General features: G+C 38.3%; 1 protein-coding gene across 5 annotated transcripts in view; it reads left to right on the forward strand.

Annotated features, from left to right (window-relative positions):
- The window catches only part of MGA (MAX dimerization protein MGA), an 80814-nt gene that overhangs the window by 52098 nt on the left and 7617 nt on the right, over window positions 1–21099 (forward strand). For 2 of the 5 annotated variants that reach the window (XM_023735145.1, XM_023735144.1), the window contains exons 14-23: window positions 1758–2055; window positions 3353–3985; window positions 7299–7589; window positions 7776–9289; window positions 12320–12447; window positions 15201–15252; window positions 17551–17757; window positions 18546–18657; window positions 19437–19670; window positions 20882–21058. In XM_023735145.1, the coding sequence (XP_023590913.1) occupies window positions 1758–2055; window positions 3353–3985; window positions 7299–7589; window positions 7776–9289; window positions 12320–12447; window positions 15201–15252; window positions 17551–17757; window positions 18546–18657; window positions 19437–19670; window positions 20882–21058 (3646 nt within the window). The remainder of the gene's footprint in view (window positions 1–1757; window positions 2056–3352; window positions 3986–7298; window positions 7590–7775; window positions 9290–12319; window positions 12448–15200; window positions 15253–17550; window positions 17758–18545; window positions 18658–19436; window positions 19671–20881; window positions 21059–21099) is intronic. The other 3 variants (XM_023735146.1, XM_023735147.1, XM_023735148.1) reach the window with 3 other exon arrangements.

The raw sequence follows: 21099 nt of genomic DNA on the forward strand, positions 1-21099 counted from the left end.
TTCTTAATTATTTTTCCTTTATTTGATTTATATGGTTTTTGCCAGCATAATCATTGCTTTGGGACAAATAGGTCTGTCATTGCTGCTTAGTAATTTAGGCAGATTATATTAGTGAAATTACACTGACATCTAGAAGGTCATTTGGAAGGAGAAGTTCCTGAGTTGAACTGTAAGTCACAGTCCAAAAGGTGTTCTCCTTTTCCCCCGTAGTGTTAAATGCAGTTTTTGTATCAGGGTAGCACATGTGTAGAAGTATCTGACATTATTGTGAAGGTCACTTGACTGTTAGGTTGACTACTTCTCCAAGTTAAGATTTATTTCTCCGTTAATAATATGACTGATAACATAGCTGGTGCTATCTGGTAACCTTTATTGGTATTTCTTAAACTCTTAATGATGAGGAGAGCCATGCTTTCTGCCTTAACCCATTTATTGATTGGTGCTTTGAAAACGGAGACTTTCTGAGATCACGCATAGTGAGATCAGATCCCCTGAAGTACAGGCATAGAAATTTTGTGTTCTCCTGTCCTGCCGAGGACTCACAGAGCTGCCATAGAACGGGAACTTGCATACACAGTCAGGCCACTGTAGTACAGACTGGGGAAGCCGCTGGGCAGTCAGGAGAGTAGGTCCCAAAGGAGCAGGTCAGGATATTTGAGCTAGACTTCGGATAGCTGGAAAAACTACCGGAAGTTTACTCTAGGATGGAAAGGTCTCATTCGTTATGTCAAACTCGAGGCAAAGCTATCCCTGATCTTTCCAGGAGTAATCATAATTTTGCTTAAGTAGCAAAGAGTAATTTTGTCTCATGTCTCTGAAGATGAAGTGGCTTGCTGTGGCTATTTTTCTCATCAATTCCTTATTAATTTAGAGAGTAGGAATTTTTTCTATACCTTAGTCCATCCCCCTCCCCTTTTAAATGATGAAGAGAAGGCACAGAAAAGTATGTCTTATCTAATTACTCAGCAGTATGACCCTAGAGAACATGAGTGAAAAACTTCAGTAGTTTTTTAAAAAAGCGTGCTGCTGTCCAGGATAGGCAGTCTAGTCGCCTCAGCCAGTAGAGACAATCCTCACCTCGTTGGTTGGTTGCTTGTCTTCTGACAAGAGACTACGCTTAGAGTTAGAGTGCATTCCTACTAGTGTTTATCTCAAGCCCAGAATCTTCCCAAGAGATGAAGACAATATCTTCTAAGTCAAGTCTTTTGAAAATTGAAAACCAGTTGACCTTGTTGCTTAGGTTATTATAACAGTGGTTGTCTTAGAACTTAAACCGGATTCATCATATATTTTTCAAATATGAAGAGTGCTTGAAAGGACTTCTTTTGAGAGGGCTTCATTAGGTGTCTCTGGTCTTGCCAGAGAGAGTCTGTGGAACACAGTTCTTCATGTTTGCTGATGATTGTTAATAGCTTAACCAGAATTGCTCTTTGACAAAACACTTGGGTGGTTCTTTAGAGCTAATGGCATCTTTCACATATCTGTGATGCAGAAATGATACATTTCTAAGATTCTCTGTGCCCAAACTATCTAAATGAAGATGAGATAAGTTTAGAATATTAGCTGGCAGCATTTTTTTTTTTCATCTCCTGATTATTCAGATTATCCTGAATGGAAAAAGTTTATTTCTTTTTCCCTTTTAAATCTAAAAAATAGACTCTTGAAACCTTGTAAAAATAAAAGAAACCCCTGTCAAGGGAGAGGAGTTAGCAAGAGAATTTTATCTTTACAGAATTTCTCTTTGCCACTTGTTTCAGGTTAATGGTAAGAGTTACCCGCAGGCTAAGTTGCTATTGGGACAGATGGGGGCATTGCATCCAGCCAATAGGCTAGCTGCTTATATCACAGGCAGGTTGCGACCCTCAGTCCTGGACCTCTCAACCCTCAGTACTGTCATCTCCAAGGTAGCATCCAATGCCAACGTGGCTGCATCCAGGAAACCACGCACCCTGTTGCCTTCAACATCCACTTCCAAAACGACATCCTCCTCGAGCACTACATCAAATCGCCCTGGGAAGAATCTGAAGGCGTTTGTCCCAGCAAAAAGGCCAATTGGTAAGTTGGAGTGTCCATATGTTTTGGGAAGGCCTGTAACTTGGTACTGGGTCAGTGAGTACAGGTATAGAAATTAGACAAATACAGAGTTTGGCATTATTCTTGGTATCAAAGTTTTTTATTTTTTTGTAACACCTTTAATGACCTACAATACTAGATAAGTTGAATTCTACTTAGTTTTACAGTTGTTAATTTCCAGGCTTTTAGACTGGTTTTATCAGTGCAGGAAAGACTTAGGTTTTTAATTTTGTTTTTAAAAAGGGAAGAAATATTATATTCCAGATACTTTATCTAGTTTAGTGTTTTGCTATGAGGACTGGTGTTTTGGCACCAGGCATGTGTATGTTCCTTGAACTTAGGAAACCAAGGAGCTAGCAAAATCAGAGTGCGCTGACTTAGTGTAGGCTTAAAGTAGAAGGCTCTTGTAAAACAGAATTTTGGCAACATTGCTTTATTCTGTTCATCCCTGATCTGTAAATGAAAACCTCTTTCTTTTCCTTAACATTTCAGTACTAGAGTGTGTAACAAATTACCTCTTTGAAGTATTTGTGTTTTAGCATTGAGAGTGTCTTTACAGTTGGTTTATTGAACTCTTCTTTTTGTTGTTTCAAATCTATATAGGAATGTTAAGTACAGGTGCAAATTGCTGGATTCTTACTCCTCTAATAGAAAATTGAAATCTCTGGCTGAAAGCTGGAGTTGTATGAAGATCAAGGATAGGAGCTGTATGCCTGAAAAAGAACCTATTTTACTTTATTTTTTAAGCATCTTTAACTGGTGTTTTTTTTTTTTTTTTTAAATAAAGCATTCCTATCCTCCTCTCTCTTAAAAAATGTATATGTTTTAGGAAAGTGCAAAGCTTAACTGTCTCATGAGAGGACAGTAATAAAGAGGTGGAGGTGCTGGGGCAGGAGGAAGTGGTGGAAACAAATTTAAAAATGAGCCTTAGGGAAAAAAATCTCCTTTTTACTTTCTTTCATCTGTTTTAGGTGATGAAGTTGCTTGCTGCTATATATTGTCTTTTTAGTGTCCTAGCAATTTGAATATATTGCATAGCCAAAAGAATTTTAGTAAGAACACCCATTTTAATCCCTTTCTTGTTAGAATTAATAAGGGTTTGGTTTGGGTTGAGGGAAGTGTTTGATTTCTGTGGGTGGAAGTTGGCACACATAATGCAGGTAGCTAGTGCCTGTAAGAAATTGACCCAGTGGTGCACAATAAATGTTGATAAACACATTCACTAAGAGAATAAAATATGAGAACTGAAGATTTTTGACCTGCAAATTTTTATTTGCAGCGGCTCGACCCTCTCCTGGTGGTGTGTTCACACAGTTTGTGATGAGTAAAGTTGGAGCCCTACAGCAGAAGATACCTGGAGTTAGCACACCCCAACCCCTGACAGGGCCACAGAAGTTCAGTATCAGACCTTCTCCAGTAATGGTCGTCACACCTGTGGTTTCTTCTGAGCCAGTTCAGGTGTGCAGCCCTGTGACTGCTGCTGTCACTACTACCACCCCTCAAGTGTTTTTAGAAAACGTTACTTCTGTGACACCTATGACTGCTATTTCTGACATGGGAACTAAAGATAAAGAAACTACTTACTCTTCTGGTGCCACCACTGCAGGGGCTGTTGAGGTCTCTGAAACTAATACCAGGACCCCTATAACACCTACCCAGTCTACAGCCACTGTGAACCTTACCAAAACTACGGGGATAGCTCCCCCTGTGGCTTCAATTGCTTTTCCTAAGTCTTTGGTAGCATCTTCTCCAACCATAACTCTTCCTGTTGCTTCCACTGCCTCCACCTCCATAGTCGTGGTGACCACAGCTGCATCTTCCTCCATGGTGACCACACCAACTTCATCTCTGGGCTCTGTTCCTATTATACTCTCGGGAATTAATGGGAGTCCACCAGTGAGCCAGAGACCAGGTAAGGCCTAGATGTTATTAGCTGCTTTACTGTATAGCTATTTATATAACTTTGTGGTTGTGATAGGATTATAGATATAGCAGGGTAATACAGGGTAATAGTGTAGGTGTTTCTGCTGTAACATGATATATTCCTGAAAACCTTTGTGTTTTGCAAAAATGAACACTAAAGATAGTAGGACTCCTAGTTAGTATAGAGTAGGACAAATCACTGAAAATCTATGCAACTTTGTAACCAGAGCACTCACACAAACAATAACTGGTACCTTGGGAGGTAACTCGAACAGCTGTGACAGATACTTTAGCAGGGCCAGAGGTTGCCTCAGGAGGTATTAAAACACTGCAGAACATTAGAATGGAAATGTTGGCTGAGGATAGTGAGAGAACGCTGATGGGAGTAGAGCTCTGAGTGATAGAGTAGTTGCTAAGGTGGGCTGGGGGGAGGTGCAGCCTGTCACGTGCTGAGAGCTGGCACACTGCACGCAGCTAGGGGTGCCCATCTATGGGGAGGGAACCCCAAATGCAGGAATGCGGGTGCTTCTCTGGTTTTTTTTTTTTTTTGCTTTTTAATTAAAAAAGAGATGACCTGTGCTGCAGCCAAGCTGAAAGCTTTTCTCTTTCTTCCTGAAGATTAAAATTCTCCTGCCAGTTTAGTGCCTTTTGCCTTGTAAAATGCACGTGTGAATCAGCACAGCTCCCGTGTAAAACTGACATAATTCCCCTATTTAGTTATTATACGTGAGCTGATTGAAATAGAAATAAGGGAGCATATTTCATTGTTTAGGACTAGAATATTTTATATATGTTTATGAACTTTTTAGTTAAAATTAAATTTTTTCTCTTGTTGGCTTAGGTGAAATGAATTTGAAACAGGAATAGCCTACATTTTGCTAATTTTATACCCTAATGCGGCTAAGTAAAGTAAGTGGTTCTCTTGGTCCACTCAGTGGAATTAATGTGGAAAAAGTGTAAGGCTCTGGAGAATTGAAGGAAAAATAAATACCCTACAGCAACTGTTTTGGTTATTGGTATTTTTCCTACTAAATATTTTTGCATTTAGTGACATGGTTCAAATCCCCATAGGTCTTTTAGTAAAGGAGTGATTCGGGAATTAGTTTATAACTTGACGTTCTTTTGAAAGGAAAGGTGATTCACAGTATTAAGGTTGTTTGTCTTTTGCGTCTCCCCATAAATAAATACGTAAGAAATGATTAGTGTATTTTAAAGTTTTGGTAGTAAAGTGAAACGGTTGGTGAAATGGCTTCAATTTCCTATTGAATCTGTCATATTTTGACTGTTGTAAACCATATGGATTCCAACCTTTCTTATACTCTTAATTCTGCCATGAAACTATAGTTTAGATTTTTGTAGTTCGTTGTTTCTCAGATTTAGTCAGAATATACATTCAAGTATTTTGCTTTGAGTCTCAGCTATACTGTCATTCACTTAATATTTTTATTGAAATCAACTCATTTGTTTACTTAAATATATTTTTAAAAACATTACTTTAAATGGAAACCAGTATTACTTACCAAAATAGAAGTTAACCCCATAAATAAACACACTGGAAACATACCAATATTATTAAATTCTAGCTATAGTATGTGTTCTTGGCATGTGACTTGCTTTCTTTCAGTTAATGAAGAAAACTAGAAAATGCTGGACGTGTTATTTAAAGACATAATGTCACAGACTGATACTTTCTCCTGTATGTATTAAAAAGATCAAAATTGAAAAGGAAATTCCTTTCCATTATAGATGTAGTGTTAGTCTGTGTCCATGTACTGCCTAAAATTATCTTGTACTGTACCATTTTAGGAAATATTAGTGTTGTTAGCAAGTTTTCTTACCTGCTTTTATAAATGGAGCTGAGTCCGATAACTGCTACTTCTAAGGAAGCCTGTGTAATTTTGTTCGCAGTTTACGAAGATCCCAACTCAGGGACTTAAGCATCTGTGACTTTTTCATTAAATTTCCCTACTTTTTCTCTTTCACCTCCTTCCCCTCTTCCACGTTTAATAAACAATCACATGTATATTTAGTGTGTATATTAGAGTCTGCTTTCATTCTTAGAATTGGAATAATTTAATTTCGAATCACTCAGTACAGTTTAATTTGAAGAGAAAAGTTAGCATGTTTCTTAATTCACATACGATAGATTTTTATTGTTATTTAAATCATACACTGTTTTTGTTTACAAACAGTTTCGTCTTTGTGTTTTATTTCATTTTCAAAAGTATCCCTGGGTCTTCTGTATATAAGTTCTTTGTTATCTAAATGTTATGAACATGACTTTCTTTTAGAAATTTGGTGTGTTTTGTGGGCACAGTGCCTGTCTCATAGGAAATCACACGTTAAGCTGAACTTTCTTGTTTGGTTGGTTTTGTTGATTTTTCTCTTTGGTGACAAACTAATGGAAAGTTTTTGTTTATAAACATTGTTAAGTGAGCTCACCAATTTGAATGATGGTGTTAGACCGTCTTCGTTTATGCTTATTGACATTATTTCTACCTCCTTATTCCCATGACCAAAAAAAATCTGTGAATTACTCGTATTTTTTCCTATGTCTTTAGTATTTCTAAATATCTCTTCCAAATATTAAAGTGCATCTTCAGGTATTATTAATATTTTGAAATCTTTTAATTCACATCTTCTGCATTAAATTTCTGCTTTTTCTGTTTGTTTTAAAATTATCTTTTGCCTTTTCCTGACCAGGCTTTATTTCCCAGCTTCTTTGATGTCTCTTAATTTCATTCCGTTTTAGGGGGGTATGTATTTTTTTTTTCTTCTGCAAAATCATTTCTACAAATCTTTAAACTTTGCTTATTCATCAGTGAATTTTAAAATCCAAGAAACTTTTTATACATGATTTTAGTCCTTGAACTTATCTTACTTGAGTGGAAGTCTAGTGTTACTAGCCATTCAATTTAAAATTGAAGAAGATAATTTTATCATAAAAATGATCTCTGTAACCTTAATGAGAATACAGATTTAGAGGCCTGCCCATGGTTTTCATTAGGCAGAAGCATTATCCCATTAAAAATGTATCTCTTGACAATTGATGCTTTTTTAAATTTTACCATTCTAAATGTAAAACCCTGCAAACTCTGGTTAATCACTTAGGTTTAAAATAAATTGTTCTCAGCCATTGGACTGTTAAATAGTGTATCATAGAGGTAAAAGATTTCCCCAACTTTGTAATTCAAGTTTGAAGTTACCTGCAGCATGGTCATATCCTATGTCATACTAGTTTTTTTTCCTACATGTGTAAAAAAGAGAATTCTGATACCATGTTTCCATTTCCTGTTTTTCAGAAAATGCCCCTCAGATTCCAGTGGCTGCTCCACAGGTGTCTCCTAACACACTGAAACGTACTGGACCTCGATTATTGTTGATTCCAGTGCAGCAGGGCTCTCCTACCCTTAGACCTGTCCCAAACACACAGCTTCAGGGACAGCGGATGGTCTTGCAGCCTGTTAGGAGCCCGAGTGGAATGAACCTGTTCAGGCACCCTAATGGGCAGATTGTCCAGCTTCTCCCTCTGCATCAGCTTCGAGGCTCTAATACCCAGCCCAGCTTACAGCCTGTCATGTTTCGGAGCCCAGGTATAAAGTTGGCGATCTTTCTAATGAGTTGGTCTTTTGTAGAAACAGTTGGTGGTATGCTATGTGGTATGTTAATACACCAGGATTGGTCATCTTAATCTCTTAGTTACCTGTCCACAAAGAAAAGCATGCTGTGGAAGTCTTGATATGGGCAATGGTGATTGAAAATTTTCTTTTTCTTACCAGGGTCTGTGGTGGGAATCCGGCTACCTGCTCCTTCCAAACCTTCTGAGACGCCACCATCTTCCGCTTCGTCGTCTGCTTTCTCTGTTGTGAACCCAGTGATTCAGGCTGTCGGGTCTTCTCCAGCGGTGAATGTTATCACTCAGGCACCGTCATTGCTTTCCTCTGGATCTAGCTTTGTGTCTCAGGCTGGTACTTTGACCCTGAGGATTTCCCCTCCTGAACCACAAAGCTTTGCAAGTAAAACAGGCTCTGAAACCAAAATAACCTACAGCTCAGGAGGGCAGCCTGTTGGTACAGCCAGTCTTATTCCTCTCCAGTCTGGCAGTTTTGCCTTGTTGCAGCTCCCAGGACAAAAACCCGTTCCCAGCTCCATTCTTCAACATGTTGCTTCCCTGCAGATGAAGAGAGAATCCCAGAATGCAGATCAGAAAAACGAAACAAGCTCTTTAAGAGACCAGGAAACTAAGAAGGCTGTGCAGTCAGAAGAAGATGCTATCGACCCTGAGGCTAATACAGTAAGCCAAAACCCAGGAACTACTGCCTCAGAAGAAACCCTGAATAATCCCTTGGAAGATGGGGGTGATCATTTTGATGAAGAATCTGTTACAGAAGAAGATTCGACAGCTGCCGCGCCTTCTGAGCACTCCTGTATCACTGGGTCACACCCAGATGAAGACTATAGGGATGTCAGTGAAGAGTGCGGGCCTAGAAATCATAACAGTTCCAAAGAAAAACAGACTGTTCTAGAAGCTAAGACCATTTCTGAAAAAGCCAGTAGTATGACAGCCCAAAGTGAAAGTAATACACAGCTTAAAAAACTCGGTGGTGTGAAGGTGGAACAGCAGAACATACTAGACAGTCCAGAGGAAAAATCCAGTGAATTTCTAATCCTCTCTAAGGAAGAAAGTAAACTTGAATTATCAGGGAGCAAGGTTGTGGAGCAGCAGTTTCATCCACAACCAGAGGCCAAGGAGAAGGGATGTGGAAACTCTGTGGAGAAGGACAGTATTAGAGAGAGATGGAGAAAGCACCTGAAGGGCCCTTTGACCCGGAAATGTGTTGCAGTTTCACCAGAATGTAAGAAAGAGGCAGATGACCAGTTAATTAAAGAAACAAAGACATGTCAGGAAAATTCAAATGCGTTTCAACAAGAGCAAGGCACCTCTGATTTGCTTGGGAAAAGTGGAACTACTGAGGATTCCAGAGTTTTAAAAACTGAATGTGATTCTTGGAGTAGGATTTCTGATCCTACAGCCTTTTCCATTGTTCCGAGGCGAGCTACAAAAGGCAGCAGAGGGGATGGTGGACATTTTCAGGGTCACTTACTGCTACCAGGAGAGCACCTACAACCAAAGCAAGAGAAGAAGGGTGGGAGAAGCAGTACTGACTTCACTGTGTTGGATTTGGAAGAGGAGGATGAGGAAGAGGAGAATGAGAAAACCGATGATTCTATTGATGAGATTGTGGATGTTGTTTCTGACTACCAGAGTGAGGAGGTTGATGATGTAGAAAAGGTGGTGAGCTCGTTTTTGTTGTGACTGAAACTCAAGGATTTAAGGGATTTGTTAGAAGTAGCTTTTCCAGAAGATCGCTAAGAACTAATATGTTCAATCCTAGGTTTAAATGCCTAGGTTTAAATCATGATTAAATGACTTTGTAGTTTTTAGGCTGTGTCAGTCAGGCAACATTTATTGAGCTTGTATTATATTTTGAGACTTGTCTGATGATATGGGTAGGCTGGCTTAAGCCTTTGGGGGATAGTGCTTGAGATTCCCTGTCAAGTAGGATTTAAACAAAGAAACCCTGAAACCCGTACCCCCATTTTGACCTGAGTCAGTTTCTGTGGCATTTTCTATGACAGGTGATTATAGCTTATCTGATAGATGTATTAAATAGAGAATGGGTGACTTTAGAACTGAAGGAGGACTTACTGTATTTAGAGAGAAGTTTTTCTTTTTGGAGGAAAACTGGAAAATACTGTCAAATATTTTAATACAATCCTGCCATGAGTTGCTTTCTAATTATCTTACATATTTAACATTCAATCCTTAGACTTTTATATTCTAAACTTGGTCATCTTCCTTTGTAATATGACCCTTAGGGGGTTTTTTTGTTTTAATTTTTCTGAAGCTGTTTTCCTAGGTGTCCCATTTAGGGTTTTATATACTGAATAAGTAACTGAGGGCCAGGTATGATATAGGGCAGGAGTTGGGCAAACTTTTTCTGTAAAGGGCCAGATAGTAAATATTTTGGACTTTGCAGACACATGGATCAATGTTGCAACTATTCAGTTGCTTGTGTGGCATGAAAGCAGCTGTAGATAATATATGAGTGAGTGAGCATGGCTGTGTTCCAATAAAACTTTATTTACAATAGCAGGCAGCAGGCTATAGTTTGCAAACTCTTGGTGTAGGGTCTAATGTAAAACATAGGGAGACCATAACCAGCTACTTAGTGGGTTGCCCTTAAATCTAAACCGTGTGCTGGTCTTTAGGAGCAAATAATACAGCCCTCTGCATAGATTGTCACGCCGCTGCTTGTTTTAGGATCTCAATTCCTTAAGGTTCATTTGGCTTCTCTGTTATTTGGTCCTCATCTGTTAATGCTTAACTGCCTTATGCAGATAAAACATAACATAAAGATTAGTATTTTAGAATTCTAAAATGTTTAAGTATTTTCACGTTCCTGTGTTGGTTATTTTTCTTCCTCAGTTGTCTCATAAAGTGAGAATCTGGCTTTAAAATTGAAAATGATTCAGTATGCATTGGCCTTACACACTCTCTGTAGCCTAATACTTTCCAAGGACAGATATTTTGTACATAGTCGAAGAATTTGCTTAATTCATTAAGTGTAGAAGTTACTCTGTTGTAGCCTCCCTTTGTAAGTTGTCTTGGGTAACTGTTAGACCAAAAATATTCCAACTTTAAAACCAGTGAAAATTATTGCTGTTAATGGCACTGACTGACTAGAACCTTAAGAGTGTCTTAATCATACAGTGTAGCTTTGCTTGACTGTCCTAATGGGGAATCTGACAAACAAAATACACTGCCATTTTTTAAAGTAAGGGCATTGTATTAAACGATCTCTAAAATCTCAATTTTACATTGTATTTGTATATGTGCCCCACGCTTATGATATCTTTATGCTTGAAGAAAGTTGGAAGTAGTCTTCTTCATTTAAATCTTCTGTTGTGAAGGTTAGTGGATGGTATTTACAAAGCCTGCAGGGAAAAGCGTGCAGTCGGCAAACATTCTTCAGCTTAAATACTGTATAGCATCTGCTTCTATTACTATTCAGACTCTTTGCTTTTAGATTCTGTTGGGACTCTGTGTTGATTCAGCTTTCTAAGTTGATTTTAATATACATTGTTTTAATGCATGTTTTGCCATTACTCTGGAGACTGTTACCTGGATTATCTTGAATTTATGAAATACGTCCAAGACTGGTAGATAAGACAGTTATATAAGAGAGCTGTTTTATGGCTGGGGTATAAAAGGATAGTCAGAGAACATGATCTTTAGAATGTATTTGTACCTGTTTGGGTCATTGGGTCTTGGTGACTGTATAGAAGTAAAGCGCTTAAATTGGGGTGGGGAAGAGAAGCATAATCCAGGAAGCTAGGGTTCAGTAGCTCGGTGGCATGCATTTAGTGTCTGTCTGCCTTATGGAGCCTTTAATTCAGGGGTAAGTAATTTTTCCAACAAGCTTAAACATAGAATTAATAAGACGATTGACTGAGATGCTTCATTGTGAGTTGTACCTCTCTGGTATAGTAGTAGGATTATAGGTAACGTATTCCCTGTTTCGTTTCTGGCATAGTAAACACTGCGTTTAAAGATGGACTTAAAAATATCTGCATACCCCATACATCAGTATAATTCTTACTGTTTACATAAAATATTCAGCGATTGTCTGTGACAGGCGCTCAATAAATGCTTACTGATTGACTTCTTTTTTGGTATAATAAGTATAGCAAACCTGGGCTGCTTTTGAAATCTGAAATTTCTTCAAAAGCTCTCATTCTGTGGGATTTAGAGATTTAGAAGACTTTCGTTTCCATATCTGTCTTGAATATGTTAACATATGTTGATTTGTGGGTGTCTGATATGGTGTTAGCCGTGAAGTGCCCTTAAAATAGAACCGAAATTTTTTCTCCTTCCCGCCTTTCCCCCCTCACCAAATTTTATTTTACTGCCATTTGATTTTAAGATTCATGCACCCTTAGTATTTTCATACCTGAATTTTGTCCATTAGAAATGACACTAAAGCATCAGTGCAGCTCTTTGGGGACTCTGTTCGGCCTCAGTGATCTCTGGTTAATATATATCTGTGACTTATAATGTAGTTCCTGGTTCTTAACTCTAATCAGATGTTGTCCTTCTGACTTAATTCCTTCTTATGACTAACAAGTTTAGGATTATCAGTATTCCTGTTACAAGATCAGTGTTTGCACTGGTTGGTTTTATAAGGGGTGCGTTCAGTTGAAACATTTAGATTTGCTTGCTTCCCTATACGTTATTTACTGTTGTAATGATTTATTTCAGAATCACTGTGTAGACTACCTTGAGGATGACGAAGAGCAGGTAGACATTGAGACTGTGGAAGACTTCTCAGAGGAAATTATTGTCCACATGAAGACCGCAGCTGCCCGTTTACTGTCTTCCAAACAGCCGTAAGTTTTATTTCTCTTTTGATTTTTTTTTTTTTTAAAGCCAGAAACAAAGCTAAATGTTCTCTTTAGGAACTCTGGGTAACTGACCTCGTTCATTTATTCTGCTAGCTTCTTTCTGATTAGTAGATGGGGAGAGGAACTGGAATTCAAGAAGTAATCGACTTCCCTTGGTTATTGTTAGGAAGCAGTGTGCAAGTGAGAATAACAAATGCTTCTGGAACCTGAGACACTGGGGTTAAAATGCTAGCTTTGCTAATTTGTTATTGTTTAACCTCAGACAAGTCTTAAATCTCTCTGAGCCTCAGATTCTTTGCCTATGAAATGAGGACAGTACTCCCATTTGAGTGCTAAATAAAATAATGTGCACAGCTGGCATAATAACTAACACAAGTGGGCTACTCAAAAAAAAAAAAAAAAGAAGACGACAAAATACGTATCTTTTAAGGGTAAGTCATTAAATCTAAACTTGATTCCTGGTTGAATAGGTGAGAGATAGGTAGGACAATTTTCCTGCTGTTTAGCCGAGGAGATGAAAATACAGAGGGTATGAGGATTTGCTCAGGGCAGTTTATTCCACTTCCTGTTTCTTGTACTGATTAGGGATTGGATGTAAAAGAGAGAAGTGAAGGATGGTACAGATTCTTCTTTTGTGCCAGACAGTGTGCTTTTCCTGTCACTTCATAATCACCATATAAAGTAGCAATGAGTTGAGAAGGTAATTCTTCATCCTGACGGATGCTGAGAAGGTCTAAAGAGTGGGAAATAGGACTAGTAGTTCTCTACCTCCAGAACTGTCAGCACACTGGTTAAGCTTGAAAGAGTTTAACTCCCTTAAAAACTTTATTAGACTTAGTAAGGTCAGCAGTATTGTTGGATATAAGTTAAGTATACTGAAATTGAAGCAGCCCTGGTCGTGCAGTGGTTAAGTGCTAACCTGAAGGTTGGCAGTTCGAACCCACCAGCAGCTCTGCAGGAGAAAAGACCTGGCAATCTGCTCCCATAAAGATTACAGCCTAGGAAACCACATGAGGCAGTTCTGCGGTGTCCTGTAGCGTCACTATGAGTCAGAATTGACTCAAATGCACACAACAACAACATACTAAAATTGAGTTGCAAACTATAGCAACAAGCTGAAAATGTAATCTAAAAAAAAATCATTTACAATAATAAGAGGGAAAAACTGTCTAAAAATAATCTAATAAAAACTATGTAAGACCTCTGTAAAATTTTATTGAAAACCATGGGAGAAGGGCTCAATAAATGGAGAGATGGCATGTAATTGACCGGAACAATAAAGGTCCAAGGATAGCAAACACAAAGAGCACAACTGGAAACGAACAGATTGTTCAGAATTAAAAATCTCTGTCTATCAGAGCACCAGGGAAACAGTGAAAAGACAAGCTCAGACTGTGAGGAAAGTATTTACAATACGTGTAATTGACAAAGGATTACTATTACTATAAACATATTAAAAAAATTTACAAATCAATAAAAAGACGATCTAGGGGAAGAGTATGTAATGGTTATCAAGACAGTTCACCCAGGTGGAAACGTGAACAGCCAGTAAACACACGCAGAGATGTCCAGGCTCTCAAGTAATTAGGGAAATACAAATTAAAACTGTAATGACTTTACCACTTCACACTCATAAGATTGGCAGAATTTGAGATGTTTTTGATAGTACTGGCGTCTAGATGTGGAGCTTGGGAATCTCCCCTGCTGCCCTCGTTCTAACCACTTTGGGGGAGCAGTTTGACATCTACTGCAGTTGAAGATGCAGATGCCTTTCTCGCACCCAGCAATACCACTCCTAGGTATATGACCTAGGACAGCTCATGCTTATGTACCAAGGGGTCATGTGTGGGACGGTCTGTTGCAGCAGTTGTTTGTCATTGTGAAAATCTGAAAACAATTTAAATTAGTGCTAATATTAGGAAAAAATAAATATTGGACAATTCGTATGGTGGAATACTATATAGGAGTTAAAATGACTGAACTGTATGTATCAGTGTATCTGAGATGTAATACTGAGTGAAACAAATCAGTTGCAGAAAGATAACATATAGTAAAATAATGTTAAAAATGCTAAGTAATAATATTTTTTGTTTAAGGGGATACATCATACATTCCTAGTAAAAGTGAAAGATGTCCATGGTAAACTCAATTCTGGAGTGCTTACCTTTGAGAAGGAAAGAAGGGAGTGTGGTTGGGTAGTCTTCACATAGGATCTCATCTGTGTTTGGATGTTTTCTTCTCAAGCTGGATGGTAGATACCTGGGTGTTCATTATATATTTGTCTATACAGTTTTGTATGTCTGAAATATTTCATGATTGAAAAAAGTTATTTGTACTTTTAGGGATTACTGGGACACTTTCCTTAGAGGAAAAAAAATTCTTATTGTTGACTAAATAACATGGTCATATAATGGATTTTGGAGTCCCTGGGTAATGTATTTGACTGCTAACTGAAAAGTTGGAGGTTCAAGTCCACCCAAAGGTGCCTCTGAAGAAAGGCCTGGTGGTCTACTTCTGAAAAATCAGACTTTGAAAACCCTGTGGAGCACAGTTCTACTCTGATACACATAGGGGGTCACCATGAGTCAGAACCGAATTGAAGGCAACTGGTATATTGGATCTTAGGGGAAAGAAGCTGGCTACATCTTAGGGGGATGATTCAGTTTAATACAGGTGTGAAATTGGTCTTCGATTGTTGAATTTCAGTAAGACATTGGAAGTTATGGTCTTTTTTGTAGGTGTCATACCCATGTCTCTGCAGATGAAAAAGCTGCTGAAAGGAGTCGAAAGGTATTTCTAATACATTTAATGGATAATTACTCATTTACTACAATAGATTAACATTTGTCTTTAGGGTTAAAACAACACTAGCTATGATTTTTTTCAGGATTATTTTTTACCAGTGAATTACTATAACTGCTTTTTTCCCCTTAATGAAATTATACTATTACAGCTTTTTTTCCCCTCTCTCTTAATTCTAGTACTCCCCCCCAAATGATAGAATAATTTAAAGGAATTAAAATGGATATAGAGATTACGAAAATTGATATGCTTATGTGAAAACTAATCCTGTAATGTAATGATTTGATGTGAAACGAGCTGGCATTCTTCCTTGCCTAGGCTCATGATTTTCCGTGACCTAAAACATAAATTACTGTTTTTAATGAAGGCTAGCAATTCCAGGAGGCATGAAATTATAAACCTTTTTTAATTCTATTAATGTTATTAGGTATATGATATACCATGGCAACAAAATTAAGCAAGGTTTTCTTTTTATCCCTACTAACACGAGGAATGGAAGAGAGTTCGGTTGTTTAAAACGTTTTTCACTTGTTACTCTGATGTGAAGAGATAAAGCAATGACGGGGTTTGAGTTGAGGAGGAGGGTGATATTCGAGTGTTCCCAGAAACCACGGGCTGATTGGTTTTGGGGATTATATGATACATGTCTGCATGGTTGTAATCATTTTGCATATATCACTGTATTGTATTTTTTAAAAAATTCATCCTAAAACGTTTTTCAGATATAACAAGAATCTTTATAACTTATTTAGGTTTTATTGACCCTAATTATTGCATGCAAATTATTTACAGTGTCTTGCTGTATTTAAATGTGGTGATTTTCTTTCTATCTTGGAGCATCTTTTACTCTCCCATACTGTTTAATGCCCTATTTAACGCACAATGGATTTAACTTTAGAAAGACAATAATTTATGTAAGAGTTTCGGGGTGCTAACAGGGTGTGATAAAGGCAAACAATGTAAGAAAAAGAAAGAAACATCGGAAAAAACACAAAGCCAAGAAACTATAAAAGATAGAAAATGCGAATGTTATTCACTTTCCATTAGTGGTGTTTGCAGTGTCATAATAGTGTAGCCACTGTGAGTGATTTAAAAAAAAAAAAAAACTTTCCTAACCTATAAACAAAATATGGAACACTAAATTTCAGCTTTGACAAATGTGTAAGTACAAATGACAAATTGGAAGGAAAAGAGGGAAGAAATAAAGGGAAGGATATGCATGCTAACATCCTCATCTTACAAAGTGGAAAAGCAAAGAGATACTACTTTGGTGAGAAATTAAGGTAGAATTATATTGCTTAAAATTGCAGAGGGCACCATCAGTAGAACAAAAATTATTGTTGTAACTATATTAGGAAGAGGGAGTAGGGAGAGGTAAGAGAGTGGAGTGAGTTAAATCCTGTTCTGCTCAGCAGAAAGTGAATAGATGGCATCTACAATTTTAAAGAATAAGCTTATTTTACTATTTTTGATTTTGGATATAGATTTAAGAACCAGAAGAAGCAGCTAAAAGAATCAAAAAGTGGTTGTTTCGGAGGAGCTAGGTACAGATGCAGGGCAGAATGTAATTTAAAACCCATGTGAATCTATAACTTATTTTAAAGAAAGAACTTTAAAAAATGAAATAAAATAGAGAAAGAAGGCCTAAGGCATTCTGAGGGTCAAGAACGTTGAGTTAACTGATGAAGAAGAAGCGTTGTAGAGGACAGGGTGAGAGCTGAGTGACCCCGGTGGAGGCAGCAGCCTGTGCAGTGGCAGGGAGCCGTGGGATTGCGTGGTGTTGGGGAACTTGGTAGCAGTTAGAAATGGTTGGCGAGAAAAGTGCTTTAGGAAGAGTGGCGGTTAATCCTTTACCAAACTGCAAAGGGCCTTACAGCATTAAAAGTTTTTTTTTACTTATTTTCCACCAGTCAGGATTTTGTTGATTTTTTTTCATATGATTTGTATCCTGAAGACAGATTTTTCATAATAATAATAATAATAAATTATATCAAATAAGCTTTTTCAGGGCCCCTCCCAATTCTTCCTGGTTTGAGAGAACCTCTAAAATTTGAGCTGTGAAGTGATACGATCACATTAGCACATATTATAATTTGCACTGTTGGCATCCTTGAGGTTAGACGTGGAGGAAGGATAGGATAGACACGTGATAAGATGAGCAGTTGGGAGGTTCTGGGAAGAGTTCAGACAGAAGAAGGTGAATGTCTGAAATAGAGCAGTGCCGTTTGGGATAGCGAAGGGGGGTAGATGTGAAAGACGTTCAGAGACAATCTTTTGTTTGGACAGGCCCCACCAATTCCTCTCAAACTGAAGCCTGATTACTGGAATGAAAAGCTACAGAAGGAAGCAGAAGCTTTTGCTTATTATCGCCGGACACATACTGCAAATGAGCGGAGGCGGCGTGGTGAAATGAGGGATCTCTTTGAGAAATTGAAGATCACGTTGGGATTACTTCATTCTTCCAAGGTTTCCAAAAGTCTCATTCTCACTCGGGTAAGTGTTCTGTGTGAATGACAGACAAGCGAGAGCTTGACCAAGAAAATCTTCTGTAGATACTTTGAGAAAGGGAATTCCTTGCTGTTAGAGGGAGATGGAAGTAGAGCTGCATGTACTTAACATTTGAACATAGACTAGTGAATGCCTGGTAAATTCCTTAGGGAGGAAGATCATCACGCAGTCAGGAACTATAGTGTTCATCACATTCTCCTGTTGGTGTTCTTAGAATGACGAAAAGCATGAACTAGTCAGTGGTGATCAACGAGAGAAATAAAAGAAAATTTCTTTATAGTGGTGAATTTGAGAAGTGATATTTTTAATGAAATTTTCAAGCAGAACTTTGCATGTAGAATATTTAAGGAAATTTCATTTGAATTGGTTCAAGTCAGAGTTGGAGGAATGGAGTGCAGGGTGAGCGTTCACCACGCTCTAGTCCACAGCTGTTTCGTCCAGATTTTACTTAGACTGAGAGGTGATTTTATAGTTTATTAGTACAATCTAGGCAGAGTACAAATGCTTTTGTATCTCCTTACCAGTAGCAGAACACTTGTCACTACTGAATGGTGCTCTTTGGAAATAATCATGACCTGTGTTCCCTAAAAGTATAAAGTCAGAAAACCTCCTGCAATTTAATAAAAAATAATTTCTGAAGCAACAAAGATTGTTTTAAATGTTATAAAAGTCTCTAAAATATTAAAGTATTTTTATTGCAGAAATTGTATAGGCCTCATCCGTTTGTAGGAAAGAGTGACGTGATTGACATGATATTACTATTTCTATTCTAGGCATTCAGTGAAATTCAGGGACTGACAGATCAGGCAGACAAGTTGATAGGACAGAAGAACCTTCTGACTCGAAAACGGAATATTTTGATACGGAAGGTATCGTCTCTTTCAGGTGAGATGGGTGAATGATCTGGTAGAGAGAGCATAACAACAGCTCTGTTGAAGAGGAATCTTCACTAGGTCTTTCAGATGTTTCGCTTAAGGCTTGGGTCTCAGTGTACAGCAGAGTTATGTTTTCATTGCGGGAAACATTTCTTCTGGATTGTAATCATTCTTGCCCATCATGGATTGAATTATGTCCCCCCAAAAAATGTGTGGATCAATTTGGCTGGGCCATGATTCCCGGTATTGAGTGATTTTCCTGTATGTTGTAAATCCTGCTTCTGTGATGTTAATGAGGGAGGATGGGCAGCAGTTGTGTTAGTAAGGCAGGACTCAGCCTACAAGACTGGACTGTGTCCTGAGGCAGTCTGTTGAGATATAGAAGAGAGAAGTGAGCAGAGAGATGGGCGGGGGGTGGGGGGGGACCTCATACCACCAAGAAAGCAGTGCTGGGAGCAGAGTGCGTCCCTTGGACCTGGGGTCCCTACGCAGAGAAGCTCCTAGTCCGGGGGAAGATTGATGAGAAAGCCGACAGAGAGAGAAAGCCTTCCCCTGGAGCTGATGCCCTGAATGTGGACTCTTAGCCTACTTTACTGTGAGGAAATAAACTTCTCTTTGTTAAAGCCATCCACTTGTGGTATTTCTGTTATAGCAGCACTAGATGACTAAGACATTGCTTTCCCTAGTTTTGGGGATGTAGTTAAATTAACTGAATTTCAGTTGACTTTATTTCTCATTATTATGTGGGGTCCTGTAGAGAGTGATGATTTCCTTCCTGTCAACTTACAGGTAAGACAGAAGAAGTGGTCCTGAAGAAGCTAGAGTATATATATGCCAAACAGCAGGCACTAGAGGCACAAAAAAGAAAAAAGAAGATGGGATCAGATGAGTTTGCTGTGTCTCCGAGAACTAACAAACAACAGGAAGGATCTTCTACATCATCTGTAGATCTCGGACAGATGTTTATAAATAACAGGAGGGGGAAACCTTTGATTCTTGCCAGAAAAAGAGACCAAGCCACAGGTAGGGGGGACAGGCTTTGCTTTCCCTGGTGTAGATAAACATCAGTTTTGTTGAGTGGTCTGAACATCTTTTTTTGGTCATAGTTTTAGTTTTAATTAAATGAATTAAGGATGAGATGTACAAAAAATAGGATATTAACTACTTTAGATTTTGATTTCTGATTTTATATACTCATGCAAATCCTAAGAAGTTACCAGTCAAGACCTACTTCTGATAGCACTTGACAGTCATGTCTGAGTATTTTCCTGCTAGTGTTTCTATGAGTATTTTTTTAAGCTGCCATCATTTCAGACTTTATACGTCAACTCTTGATTTCCCTGCAGTTCTTCTCTTGGGTTGAGGAAGTTTGGGTCTAGCTGAGACAAATAAGTTGAGGAATTAAAAAAAAAAAAACAAAACTTAATTTTGTTAAATCAGGCTGTATTTCCCATCAAATTGCCTACTAATGAATTACTATTAAGGAACAATGACTTGATGGCAACGAGTTTTTTTTTTTTTTTTTTGGTAGTATTAAGGAACAAAGTAAATCAGTTTTGAATTCTTGCTCTCTCCTATTTTGATTTTGAAAGTGAGGCTAATGTCCATAGAGGATAGTATATCCTTTTTTACCCTTTGGGTAGTCCAGTGTATAAACCAGAAAATCTGGTAGTGATGGATCCTGAAACATGAGTTAGTTTTAACATTGCAGAATCAAATGATGTTATTGCTAAGAAAGGATTTTAACGACCATTTAGTCCAGTCACCTCATTTCATATATGGAAAACGGAGGTCTAGACACTGAAAGTAATTTGTTAGAGGTCTTGAAAAGCGAACCTGGGGAGAGAATCGTGTATGCCTTCATTCTGCCACATCTTGTCCACTAGCGAGACCTCAGTTTGTCTTTGGATTGTTTGGAATAGCTGTGGAGCATCTTGCTGTATTGGCTGCCGGTGTCAGAAGCATTCCATTGAAAAAAAAGTGCCATCGCTGTGTTCCTCAGCAAATGCGAAATCCTCTCCTGTGGGACAATCAGTGGACAAGTAACCATTACTCAGGGAAAAATGGTTCGGAAAAGTCAGTTCCAAGTTGAGATTCCCTCGCTAAATTTGAATTTTATTTCTTGCCTTTTAAGTCAGAATATATAGTTTTAGAAATGTCTTCCTAGGCTACTGGGTCACACAGCCTTAGTTGAAGGTCTTTTATCCTTAACTAACTTCTGATCTTCCTTACAGAAAATACCTCGCCCTCTAACACTCCACACACCTCTGCCAACCTCGTGATGACTCCGCAAGGGCAATTGCTCACCTTAAAAGGCCCCCTATTCTCAGGACCGGTGGTAACTGTTTCTCCTGCTCTCTTAGAAGCAGATCTGAAGCCTCAAGTTGCCAGCAATGCTGTGGCTCAGTCAGGTATGCCAATAAGCGTTGTCTTCTGTGGGTAGTGAGGAGAG

This window comes from Trichechus manatus, unplaced genomic scaffold (assembly GCF_000243295.1).
Source record: "Trichechus manatus latirostris isolate Lorelei unplaced genomic scaffold, TriManLat1.0 scaffold00076, whole genome shotgun sequence".
NCBI classification, from domain to species: domain Eukaryota; kingdom Metazoa; phylum Chordata; class Mammalia; order Sirenia; family Trichechidae; genus Trichechus; species Trichechus manatus.